This window comes from Xyrauchen texanus, chromosome 7, assembly GCF_025860055.1.
Source record: "Xyrauchen texanus isolate HMW12.3.18 chromosome 7, RBS_HiC_50CHRs, whole genome shotgun sequence".
Lineage (NCBI taxonomy): Eukaryota > Metazoa > Chordata > Actinopteri > Cypriniformes > Catostomidae > Xyrauchen > Xyrauchen texanus.
Window position 1 is genome coordinate 13,155,211 of NC_068282.1, and position 13,857 is coordinate 13,169,067.

General features: G+C 37.2%; 1 protein-coding gene across 1 annotated transcript in view; it reads left to right on the forward strand.

The window, feature by feature from the left end:
• Positions 1-1,187: 1,187 nt before the first annotated feature.
• Positions 1,188-13,857, forward strand: part of LOC127646204 (testis-expressed protein 264-like) — a 101,550-nt gene continuing 88,880 nt past the window's right edge. Inside the window, exon 1 of the mRNA XM_052129703.1 lies at positions 1,188-1,699. Coding sequence (XP_051985663.1) covers positions 1,442-1,699 — 258 coding nt within the window. The 5' untranslated portion in view covers positions 1,188-1,441. The remainder of the gene's footprint in view (positions 1,700-13,857) is intronic.

Here is a 13,857-nt window from a genome sequence, read left to right on the forward strand (position 1 = left end):
GGTGAAAATTTCATCAAAATGTTGGGGGGGGGACAATAAATATAACAATTCTCAAGAGCAATTTTTGAACGGGACACAAAGGTTTTTTTTGTTGTTGTCCCGTTTGCATTTGTATTATTTTATTTCTTAAACAATTATTTTAAGAATATATCATTATATTATTTACAATACACATATTTTAATGATATTTTAGGGGGGACAACCCTCGGATAGGGGGGGTCCTGACCCCCCCGCGATTTCCGCCTATGGCTACGGGACAACTTTGTGAATGTCCTTGAGTGACCCAGCCAGAGCCCAGACTTGAACCCGATTGAACATCTCTGGAGAGATCTGAAAATGGCTGTGCACTGACGCTCCGGAGCTTGAGAGGTCCTGCAAAAAAGAATGGGAGAAACTGCCCAAAAATAGGTGTGCCAAGCTTGTAGCATCATACAAAAAAACACTTGAGGCTGTAATTTGTGCCAAAGGTGATTCAACAAAGTATTGAGCAAAGGCTGTGAATATTTTTGTACATGTGGTTATTTTTTATTATTATTTATTTATTTTTTAATAAATTTGCAAAGATTTCAAACAAACTTCTTTCACGTTGTCATTATGGGTTATTGTTTGTAGAATTGAGGAAAATAATGAATTTAATACATTTTGGAACAAGGCTGTAACATAAATTGTAGAAAAATTGAAGCACTGTGAATACTTTCCGGATGCACTGTAGATGCAAAATACCCCTGCAATTCACAGTGTTTGGTCAATTATTACTGAAATGTACAAATTAAACAACTAAAACCGTAATCGGTAACATAATCGTTTAGATTACATTTAGATAATCTAAACAGATTACTGAATTACTATTTTTGATGAAAAACATTACTTTTAAGTGTATTAAGTATCAATTTACACTCCTTAAACATTATTCTTCTGTGTTTCTTTTCAAGTCAAAACTGATAGGCAATGTAATTTTACATGTATGTAAAAACCGTTTTAAAATGTACAAGTAGAATTGAGATTTTTAGACCACTGTAAATCCACTGTTTTCAAGCCAAAAGATCATCTCGTGTATAAAATAGACAAGGTTTTACACCATTACTGGAGGAAATTATAATAAATGTGAAGTCTGACTTTAAGTTGGTTTGTTCCAAACTCCCCCTCTGAGTCACGGCCACATGGTACATACATCCCGGAAGGAATCAGTACAGCGTTTCTGTGTTGAAGTGGACAAATAAACGCTCAGCTGTGTCAATAGAAAACTGAAAGACTGGACTAAACTGACCTCGAAGTAAAGCACTGATACTGTCAATTGAACAGCTGCAGGGCTATACCGATACAACAGGCCTTTGCAGGACGCTAAAACGTTATTTTCTGAGTGTCATCCCAGTTAATGAGAATTAATACACATTGAGCCTCTGCGCGTGCTTTCTGAAAACAAAAACAAGACACGGACAAAATGTCTGACTTTGTCACTTTGTTGCTGATTCTATTTTTGGTCGTTTGTATTATCTTAACCCTGGTGAGCTTCGTGTTTTACACCGGTCTTCTCTCTGAAGTCGTGGTTCGAACTGGATCTCCACCGGTGAAGAAGATCACGATCGCATATAAGTTCAGTAAAGGATCGTACAAGGCCAGTGGAGCTGCTTTCACTGAGAGCTGCAGTATCGGACCAAAGCTGTCATCGGTCGGGGTGTTTTACGATCACCCCAATCAGGTAAGTCTGCTGGCAGAAGACTGTCATTGTTTGGCCGTTATTCCCTTACAAATTCCATTCCCTTTGCACTGTGTACAGAAAACAGGGAAGTGTCGTGTAATTATGTGATGTTTATTGTTACATGTATTATTGTAAACATTGCAAAACAGCACATGTTGATACATGTTTTTCATGCTCAGTATAGCAGAACTGTCACTTGCTATCAGACTGACATCACTGAAAGCGGTTATTGGTTGTGTCTAAAAACGTAATGAGCTCCCTCACTAGACAGCATGTGTGTGCATAGACGAGTTCCAAGTCAGCAGCATTTGAGCGTCTTTGGTCATTCAGGGCACATGCAACATGCCCACAAATGATGCACCCACATATGAGGCCCTTTGTCTCCAACGCCACTGTTTTTTAAATTCAAGTAAAGTCTGCTAAAAACTGTCTCAAGTGAATCATCATCATGTTGTGTTTGTGCTTGTTTGTATTGGGAAAGCTTGCTGTAAGTTATGATATGTCAATGACTATGTTATATGTATGTTTCAGGAATTAATAAGGAAAAGTGTGACAAACAAAACACAAAGTTTATTATATTGTAATGTCAATATGTGTGTCAGTGGAAATTTCATACACTAACACTCACTGCAGTTTGGCCCCTGAGTGAAACAGTTTTGCTCATTACATTTTACTAATTGAGATCTTTCCAACGATATATAACATATTGCTATCTCATAATTCTTATGTTTTTACTAACTCTGAATATAATTGTTGTGATTACAAATTTGCAAATTATGAAAACAGAACAGTTCTAACTTGTCAGAAAATTAAAAAGCATTATTTACCAGCTATATGCATTGTAAAGTCTACATTCTAAGCTTTAAAATGACACCTATTTTTTTAGATCAAGCAAGTTAATTTATTACATAACTATAATTATTATAATATTTACATTTTCCCGGTATAAGCTCAGTTCAATGAATCCTTCTATAAAAATACAAAATAAATATATATGTGTGTGTTTGTGTGTGTGTGTGTTCAGAAAGAATAATAAGTTGACAAAGATACAATGCAATATCTTGATATATAATAATATGTAATATAAGAAATGTATTAACAATCTTTGTGGGTCGGTCATTTTTGACTGGAAAAAAAAAAGGTGTTGGCACAAATGAACACAACACAAGTTTTAAAGATATTTGAGAAACTCCTCATACCTGCACACCACTGAGAAGAGAATGGCCTGCTCAACAGATGACGCAGACACTATAGCATGCAGAATATCACAGATATCTGAGCAGATAATACTTATATCAGAACAGGTAATTCTAGTATGCTCCCTGAATAGATGTAATTGTGCATCACCATTTTGAGGTTGGCCGTTGGAAATTAAAGTAGCTACTACTTTTAGGATTTGGTAGCCTGTCTTACAAGATTTTTGAATCCTTGATTAATCTATTTTATTTAGTGCAACATGTCATACCAAATGGAATCACTGATAGCCACCTGGTAGCCTTATATATATTTGACCATACCAGCTTGGTGCTTATTTGTTTTTCAGAGTAAGTTGTGAAGTGGGTTCGTGGTTGTTACATAATGTTACCTGCTGATAGGTGTAGCATTAGTAAAGCCCATGTAGTTGTACATCCTGTTCTTGTTTATGTACATTTGTCCACTCCCTGACCCACTTACATAATTTGTGACCTGGAGAGTAGCTGATATATAGTTGTGGGCTTTGAGACATTCCTTTTACACGTACTACGGTTTAAAGTTGCTGTTGCTTAAAGACCAGATGGAGTTCAAGTTATACAAGAGATAAGTTATCAAGAGAGGACCAGGCCTTCAGAGCTAGTCTTTTCATGCGGCAACCAAGAGGCATCAGGTTCACTGTTGTTCTTTTTGCTCAATGTCTGACCCACATAATAAGGCCAGAGTGACCCTGATCTTAGTCATTAGATTTTGCTTAATCATGCCAAAAGTTAGATTACATAGAATGTTGACCTATATTGCCTTATTATAATTAAGGGTTAATGTACAGCCAGTTTGTTTTGTGATGATGGCTGGCTGATTGCACATCATCTCATGTATTACATGGCGACTGACCAAAAAATAAATAAATGGACATGAAATGATTGAGTCTAAATTTGATTATGTGAAAAGATGTATTCAAGTATTCCTGAGAGCTGTGTAATGATAATTAATGGTATAAGGATTGCACCAGATTACTTAAACAGTCTCTGCAGGTTTTTGGTCTGTGAGATTGCAATTATTGTGTGCGGTGTGTCTATTGCTTTGACCAAATGAATGAAGTTAATGTTGTCCTCGTACAGGTTTCATATTGCAAATTTACATATGGATGTCAAATCCATACCAAGTTGACAATCGCAATAATTACTGAACATCTGCTTTTTGCATCAGAGTTTCAGAGAGGCCTGTTTGAGTTTTTTTTTTAACTCAATCAATCAAAGACAAGAAAGGCAACTAGACTCCTGTATGTGGGTCTTAATTGGATATTTCACCCAAAAATGAAAATGTGTAATTACAAAACCATACAGAGTTATCCTACACAGGGGTTTTCAAATTTGTGATGCCAAGGATCCTCAAATATCCCTTTGCGAAGGACCCCCTGTTTGAGAAAAATAGTAAACGTGATTTTGTTAAGACGTTTTTGCAAAATTAAATATTTGGCTTTTATTAGTGCTGTTGTACTAAAGCCAAATAAATTGTAAAAATGTTATATGCAAAACATTAGCTTTTTATTAAGTTGACTGTGTGCTCTTTAACATACAATTAAAGTGGATGGGGAACAGGGACAGCCATGGTGTTCATTAAATTTCAATGACATAATAAATTCTGAAAAAAATGTCAATACTGGCTTAAGTATCCTAATTTTCCTTATTATGGGTCTTGCCCTACAAATTGCCTCTTTTAGCCCTTCATTGTTGGACAGGCACTCAGTTGACGTGTCATGCATCTCAAAATAGAAATGGAAAATTTGAAACATTTACAAATTATTCAAACATAGGGCCAATTGAAACCATATGGTGACTGAGTAATATGGGTTATATAAAGAACACTAGCTGTATATAGTGACTGCCAGACCAGCAGTGCAGTCAGCAATGCAGACTGTCTGAACCGGTGAGTTGTGGCCATGGATTGGGCATGTGCCCAGTACTGAACTAATCCTTCAGTAGATTGGCTTAAAGGAATATTCCAGGTTCAGTACAAGTTACGCTAAATCAACATCATTTGTGGCATAATATTGCTAACCACAAAAATTTTTTTTGTCTCGTCCCTCCTTTTTATAAAAAAATAAATATATAAAAAAATCTGTGAGTGAGGCACTTACAATGGAAGTCAATAGGACCAATCCGTAAACACTGAAATCTCATTATTTGCTAAGTATAGCCACAAGACAATAAGTGTTTTAACATAATGTTTGTGTGATACAATCGCTTACAAACCTCTTCTGTGCAAAGTTATAGTCAATTTTATTGTATTTACAAAGTGATGTCAACAAACCCTAAAACAACTGTACAAATTATTATTTAAACTTTACAGCTCAAATAATACATTAGTTTTAATGTATTAGATAAATGTTTTGGGATATCAATATTATGCCACAAATGCTGTCGATTGAGCTTAACTTGCATTGGACCCTTCAATTCTTCAAGCGAGTTGCACAATACTATGACCAGTGTACACTCAAGACAGCACATGTATCAGTATATACATGTACCTTGGTGTAACATGTAAAAACTATTGAACTGGAGTATGACAATCATTCAGCAAAATGGCGCAACCATCTAATACCATAACTGTACTCAAGTAAATCATTTAACGAGACTTGACTTTTTTCCAGTGTGTTAAATTATAACCACCAGTGAAAGACTGATTTCATTATTAAAAAAAAGTTAACAAATAAGGAAATTAATAAAAGATCAACATAGCAGGTGGGTTTTTCCTCCGCTGACACATTTGCTTACTTGGTTGAATCTAATCCCTTTGATTCAACAACAGTTGCAATAGCAGTTCATGCATTTTGTGTTCTCTTAGGTATGGTTGTTATGGCTAAACCACTAGATGGCACCAAAAATACAGTGTAAAGGAACAGTATCAGAGCAGAAGTGGTGAAATTCAAGTTTACAGGCAGTCTTTTTAACAATTCTCAGTGCTGTTTGGACACTTAAGCCTCACTAAAAAAAATTTATGAATGTCATTGCATTAGTCAATGATAGTGTCACCTTTTGTCAATAATAGTGGCACCTCAAACTGCAAAAATAATTAATGTTTTGAAGCAGGATTCCCGAACACAGCTTTAAATTCTAACAAACTTTTATTTAATGTTTTGATAAAAAAATGTGTTTGTGCAATCTGTCTTTAAAATGAATGCCACTTGGTTTAATATTTTGTTATCTAATGAAATGACATTCATACATTAGTGGCTTTAGTTTCCCAATACTTTTATTGGGCCACTGTACAGGTATGTGTAATGTTATTATTCTGTTCTTCTCTGCATTTTCCTCAAAGCTAGTTAAAGGGCTGCAATGCCTCTTTAAAGACTTTGGCTGCCCTCCAAATCATCTGCTGTATAAACCGGGTCAGTACAGAGTGGAGTCCATGGGGATTTGCTGTGTTTATATTATTTGTAAAGAGATGGTGATATGATTGCGGTTTTTGATTGGCACTCTCATCTTTAGTGTCCATGCACTGTCTCCCCTGAAGCCAATTAGCTTCAGATCTGACTATGATAGGTTGTTAGAGCTCTCCGAGCTCGCTGTCCGATTTTAATTGGCATAATGCTCTGCCCCCCATGGGGTAAGGGTGGCATGGGTTGATACGGTCTGTTTCAGAAGGTCAGCTGCCAGCACAGTCAGTGTTCAAGCTCGACGGAGATAAAAAGAGGCACTTGCACTGTATTGACAATGATCTCTGGTTGTTGACACCACAAAAGTATCTACCTGCTTACCAGTGGCAATGGAAAACAGCTCATATCTGCATTTAAACCACACCATATGGTGCATGACACAGGCTGTTGTAGAGGCCTTTCACACTGGCAGTTTAGTCCGAAAATTGTCTTAAAGGTGCATGCAGTTTTTATTTACTCAAGTCACATGGAAAGCACCTTTACCTTATAAAATTAGCACCACTGTGCCAAATAATAGCCTAGTAAATATTCAAACAAAGGATACAAAATAATGAATATAAATAAAATGTGGAGCAGTACTAGATTTTATCCATCTGAAATTGTTTAGATTATAAAAAGTTGGCATTCCATAGCAGAACAGACCTGAATGTAAGTTTGCTAAAAATAAAATTACAAAGACACGTTTTTTTTTTTTAATGTAACATGCACTGGTTTATCGTGCACAATAAGACCAGAATTTAAGACCAGGAGATATTAAGGTAAGTAAACAGTAAATTGCAGGCGATAGTCTTAGGCAGTTTGAATATTGTTCTGATTTAAGAAAACAGTTCAGAAACAGCTGAACAATCAATATTGTGGAGAATTTGTTAACCTTAATTCGAACCGATCCATTTCTGTGTGGGACGCTGCTAATCATAGCCGTTGGACATTGCTGGTATCTAGGTGGTACCAGAAATATTGACTTTTGTGAGGGTTTGTGACTCATGCAGGATATTATGACTCAGAGGCTTTTCTGCACAGAGGGCCCTCAGGGGTAAAAACTTTGACTTATCCCTTTATGCTTCAACTGCTTACATTGTATTTTGTGTTCTCTCAGACCTGATTAACTTAAATATATAACATTCATCCCTCCCATACATTTGGATTCCATCATGTGAGGAGGCTTTTCAAACAGAGATAAGTAAGAATAAACGATGGGCAGGTAAGTAGGCACAGGGGTGACAGTGCTTGGACAGTATATTTAAAAAAAAAAAAAAGGACTGAACATTCACACAATTTAGGGCTGGAGCACAAGACCAAACTGTTGTGGAGCATGAGAAGCGAGTGCCCGTTTGTGCGTGTTTATGGCATGAGCATCCGCCACTGATTCTGCAACATCTGCACAACAGAAGGCACAAAACCGATAAAGTTCGGTTATTAACCGAAAATTCCAAAGAAGATTGCGATGTATGTATTTGGAAGTAGGCCTATAGCTTATCAGATGTTATTAATAAAACAAGAAGAGCTCTTTGCAGGGAAATTTTTTGCCCCGATATTTTGAATTTAGGGGGCATTTTTGCCCAGAGCACCCATTAATTTCTGACCCTGGATGGAGAGATGGAGATGAGAGATGTAACAGGTGTATTACTGGGATAAAACACTTTTGGCATTTTTGGGATTTCTGCATTTATTGCCAAATGTGCTGCATTATGACTGATGATGGAGTGCCAAGATATGAAAGCCATCAAAACTTTAGATTGCATCAACGTCAGTGCACTTGTTAATTATTTGATTGTTAATTAATTGTTAAGTTCAGTAACTATCTGACAAAGTGCTCCCTCACTTTGCACACTCACGATAAATTCAACATGTGCTCAAACGTGCTGCTGACGCCAAACGCCTGCATGTGAGAGAGAGGGAGAGCGGATTTACTCTCATATCTTCTGGAGTTACAGTTTGATACAAATATAAGTTTAATGATTTGATTTGTTCATCTGTATTTATTGGTTAATTCACAGAACAAATTCTTATTCGCAGCTGCACTGTAAAGTGAATACAAATTGTGCGGGAATTTCCACTATGAACGTGGAACTTGCGGGAATGATTAAAATTGTGCACTATACCCACAGTTCCATGCAGAATTTTCATGGCCTGAATAACAACATATATAAATCCTTATAGCTCAACAAGTCCCCATGCTCTGTCCTACAGTTTCGGTCAAAAATGTGCTAATCCCATCGATCATGCTTTTGTTTGTTAATATGAGGCCTGCCGTGAAAAAATTATCAAAATAATTTTTAATAACTACAGACTTGAACAACACAAAATAGGTATCTTTAAAGCTTAGAAGCTGTACTTTTCAATGCATGTAGCCATTATGACCAAATCTAAGCAAGTGCTTTGAAATTTACAGACAGAAGTGTTCCGTTTTGAAAATGTATTGATACATTTGCAGAGTATATATTATTGTAATACGTAAAAACATCAAACTGATCAAATAGTCATGTGTCATATATAGTTGGAAAGCTCTCAGGGGGCTTTCACACTAGCACTTTTGGTGCGCACCCCGGTTCGAATGACGTCAGAGTTCGGTTCGTTTGGATGATGTGAACGCTGTCTTCCGAACTCGGGTGCGCACCCGCGAACCGTACTCGGGTCCGCTTAAAAAGGTGGTCTGGGGTACGGTTCATGTGAACTCCAGTACGGTTCGCTGCTGATATGAACGCAATCGAACCAAACCGCGGAAGTGAACCGCTATTGATGACGTATAATGTGGTCGTCAGTCTCACACGCGTCACTTTCAAAATGAGCGGAAAGGGTTTACTTTCGTGCATGTGTGTGTGTGTATACACTTACCTTGACGAAAAGCGCGATTGACGCACACGCACTGCAAGCAGAGAGATGATTTCTGCTTGCCTTCGCAAAAATTGTCATCGGTGGACAGCCCGCTGTCTTTTGAACGATTTCAGTATTTTTGCGGCAGACAGACGCAAGTGTGTTTCTGTATCGTGATGTTGAAAACAAAACCAAAGGTTAAAAAAAGAAAGAACAAATGTGAACCGAGCAAGTCTATTCATTGAATTTTGACGCCTTTTCATTTCGCGGTTATCAAGCAACACGATTACGCACCAGCTGCAGCTTGATGACGCAAGCGTACCGCGGTTCGGATATAAATATATAATGTGAACACAGTCCATCGGGGGGAGGGGGGAGCAATCGAACTCTGGTTCGGAACAGGCAATCGAACCAAGTATGAAAGCCCCCTCAGTGTAGAATACGACCAGCCTTGTTTTACTCAAAGACAAAAATGTAATGTGTAACAGCTTAGTACATGTCTTTGACATGTTACATATAAACAGGCGTTGCTTATAAGCGTGTTTTCGCTTATAACTTTACAAAAATTAAACAGAACATAAAATGTAACATACCATTACTTGGAGCTGGGGTTTCCCATTAAAACGAGCTCACACACAATGTAATCAAATGCATTGCTCATTACTAGATAATCCACACGAAGCACAATGTGCACACAGCACATAATGTGCTATCTGGCTAAAAACACGTTAGCTTTCCTGGATCAGATGACTTCATCGGAAATTTTGTAGTACGTTGTCCAGCATCATGAAAAGCTAAACCATTCATATTAGGATTCAGATCGCTGGCTTCCATCAGTGGTGGAAATCATCCAAATATGGGACTTCCTGCTGACTTCCATCAGAGGTGGAAATCATCCAAATATGGGCAGAGAGGATTGTTCTCTCTAATTACTTAAGGCCAAGTTCATGACACAGACTCAATAATGGCTCAAATGACACAGAATGGAACTGAATGAGATCTCGTTACTTAGGCCTGCATGCTTTGGAGAGAGAGCATGCCTTTAGTCAATGCTGTATTTGTATGCGTAATTAGTTCTTGTGTACAATTGTTATGTTTTATTTGGAGAGGCTTTTGGAAACTTGGAGGTGTTTTTGGACATTAGGATAAATTAACTTTTGATTGCTTTGTCATATCAACACAACATTTTGATCAGTTACAGGTGACATGATTGGGAACAAAACAAAAGCAACTTTTTGGAGCTGCCTCATTTACACCTTGAGATATCAAGATGTCAAATCAGAAAAAAAATAATTTGGTTCAGTTTTTTCAGTGAATTTTCAGCAGTGTATTAGGCGGAGAGTCTCACATTATATAATAATTTGTATCATTAAGAAATCTGAAAAGTTTTCTTTAAAATTATACCAAACAAAGTAATCCTCGTCGTTGTTGTTGTTGTTTTTGTAAAAGAGATAAATTATATAATATATCATGATAAAAGCCAAGTGTATTCACAAGTCTAAAATCACTTTCACCCATGGACAAAGTTTGCTCTTTAACTGTATTGGATCTTTAGAAAAATTTCGTGGAAATGTGAGTGTAATGCTTGGGCTCTGTACTGATCCCTCATATTCAGCCCTTTTTGTATATTATTATATCTTCTTTTTTTATGCTGTGAAGATACAACCATAACTACAACAGTCAGATCAGGGGTATAAATGCTTCTTACATGAAGATGCAAGAGAGAGGTAAAATGTTCTATCCAAATGGGTTGACTTTAGTCTGAGAGCATTCTTTTAAAATCTAAGGACCTTATCTGAGAGAAAATAAAAAAGTACACTGTCCTTAGATTTAAAGGCATTTACAGGAGAATTTTTTACTTTGCACATTTCAACCTGAGCTTTCAGATTTATTTTCCAGACTTCATCTTGCAGCCAGTTTTCTGGCTGTTCAGTTTAGCAGTGTCAGCCAGCTAATGAAGCTGGAATCGAGTGCATGTAAGGTAGACCTTGCTTTTTGTGTTTGATTTATGTCTGACGAATTCACCTGATTCAGAAGGATGTTGGTCATCTTTAAAGGATATCCTGAACAATTAGTTAACTGAAGCATGCGCTATTACATGTTTGCTGAGTCAAATACAGTCCTGTGTCTTAATATGCATACTTCCCTATTGTATAGTATGCCTAAAGCAGTACATCAAAGCAGTACGACTACGATCTCTTGTGACAGATGGGTTTGGATCAACTATGCTCTGATTCAGAGATACCGAAGTAAGAAAATTTAATAATCCCATTTGGTCACGTTGACGATCAAAAAACTTCAAAGCCATATTTCTCAGTTTCAGTGGTGTTGCCATAGTTACTGCAGCACAGTGTTTACACTTTTCAAGGACATCAGCCTGCTAGTTGCTAACTTACAGGTGAGTCTGCAAATTAAACTGGGGCAGAAGAAAGTATTTAAACTTCACACTTCACCTTTAAAACTTCAGGTTAGGTCTAGGCTTTTGGGTGTTCTGCATACACACTATAAATGCAAATACAGAAAAAAAAAAATTCTGGTGACCCTTGCCATGACAACTATAATATTATCACAGACTTTCCAAACTGGGCTTTTTTGCATACTCTATTTTCTGCCCCATTAATTCTGTCCAGATTGGCCCCTACCACAGAAAGCACCTACAGTTCCCCTGAAATGATACGCCATCAGTTTCAATTTAAGTCAGCATGAGAGGCTATTCAACTTTTGAGAGCATTCAGGGCAGGTAATCATCAGAGGAACTGGCAGGTTATACATATTCATGGTGCCGTGACCTGGTATTAGGTCATCCTCGGGTGCTGTTATAATATTTAACAGGGTTTCCATTGGTAACACACCTTATTTTATGGCATCCATGTAAAACATACACTCACTTTATTAGGAATACCTGTTCACTTACATATTTGTGCAATTATCTAACCAGCCAACTGTGTGGCAGTAGTACAATGCATAAAATCATGCAGATACATCAACCATCAGAATGGGGAAAAAGTTGGATTTCGACCATGGCATGATTGTTGATGCCAGATGGGCTGGTTTGAGTATTTCTGTAACTGCTGATCTCCTTGGATTTTCATGCACAACAGTTTCTAGAATTTACTCAGAATGGTGCCAAAAACAAAAAACGAGCGGTAGTTCTGTGGATGGAAACACCTTGTTGATGAGAGAGGTCAATGGAGAATGGCCAGACTGGTTCAAGCTGACAGAAAGGCTATGGTTGTGCAGAATGCATAACACGTCAAATTAAGTGTTATGCGAGTGTATAACATACTTAAATGAATACTGTGCCCATTTTGGAATAGTCTCTTTTTTTTTTGTCTCATCTGACCATGGAGGATTCTGAAAAATATCCTAAGAGTCTAGGACCTTGTCTGACAATGGAGAAAACATTAAAACACAGTTTATTAGTCCAATGTCCAATTTTAAGAAATGGCATGAGTAATTATTTTCTCATCCTTGCTAGACTCTTTTGAAGGCTTGATGAATCATTCCATGCTTTTTGCTTAAGCTCTTGTGAAAGATGCTAGCTTTGAGCTTGCCGGCAAGTATGTCAGTACAATTTTGTGGATGCAGGCTAGCAGTAATCTTAAGTTCGTCTTTATCCCACTGCTTGTTCACCTGGCCAGAGTTGGCTTATTCATTTTATTGCATACACCCTGTTGTTGTCCATAGTAGCCAACTATCTGGAGTCCAACCAAGGTGCGCTCCTTCCTAATAGTTGATTCTGTAGTAAAATCTTTTCCATGCAGATCCCTAGTGAAAAGTTTAACTCTAAGGAGTCGCTTTGTTTTTACACCATCTTTTACAACTTCTCTTTTTCATCTAAAATATTTTTTATGAAATTTATACTTACACCTGCAACTCCTCAAGCTGATCACCAGAGGTCTCCCTACTGCTCCCTACTCCAGTGTCCAGTATTATACACACATGTGTCTCTTTACAGTCTGTAATTCACCTAAAGGGTATATATACTGTATAGAGCTTACTTGCATTTTTGATAATGTTTTCCTTAATACATTGTTAACCATTTTCTTAGATGTTGCTGTGTGATTCTACATTTATATTATATGTTTAGTCTGATAAAATGAAAGTGTATTTATTGAGTAGGGTTTTCAACCTTTATAGAATCAAGGACCCCAACTTAAGGACCTCCAATGTAGAAAAAGGTATACTTTTTAACTTCTGTTCTGGAGTAAACATCATACACCACTCTTAGTAATTACACCAGGTTTCTGGAACATTCCATGGGAGGTCTTCAATTGGAGCTATTCTCTGTATGGAACAAGGTTGGTTATAATTAAATTAAATTAATTGGAGGAGGTCTCTAGCCAGGCTTAGTGCTACATCAGGTTAAACTTAGAACAGTTCCACCTGCAGTGTTCATATTGAGGAACACCATTAAAACCCTACAACACACACTTGGTGAAATGAATCATACCAGAAAAGCCAGACAAAGCTCCCAATATGTTTTTTTTTCCTTTGGTTTTGTAACCTTTCAAACCAGCTTGTAATGGTGTCTCAGAGCCCTAGGACTTAAATAAAGGCTGTTCTACATGGAGCCCTATGTAGGAGGCTTAAAAAGTGTCCTTTAAAGTGATAGTTTGTTCAAAATGTAAAATGTGTGCACTGGCCCAAAAGATGGGAGATTTAAGATGGCATCAATCACTCTTCATTTTTATTGTATGGTGAAAAGATAAAA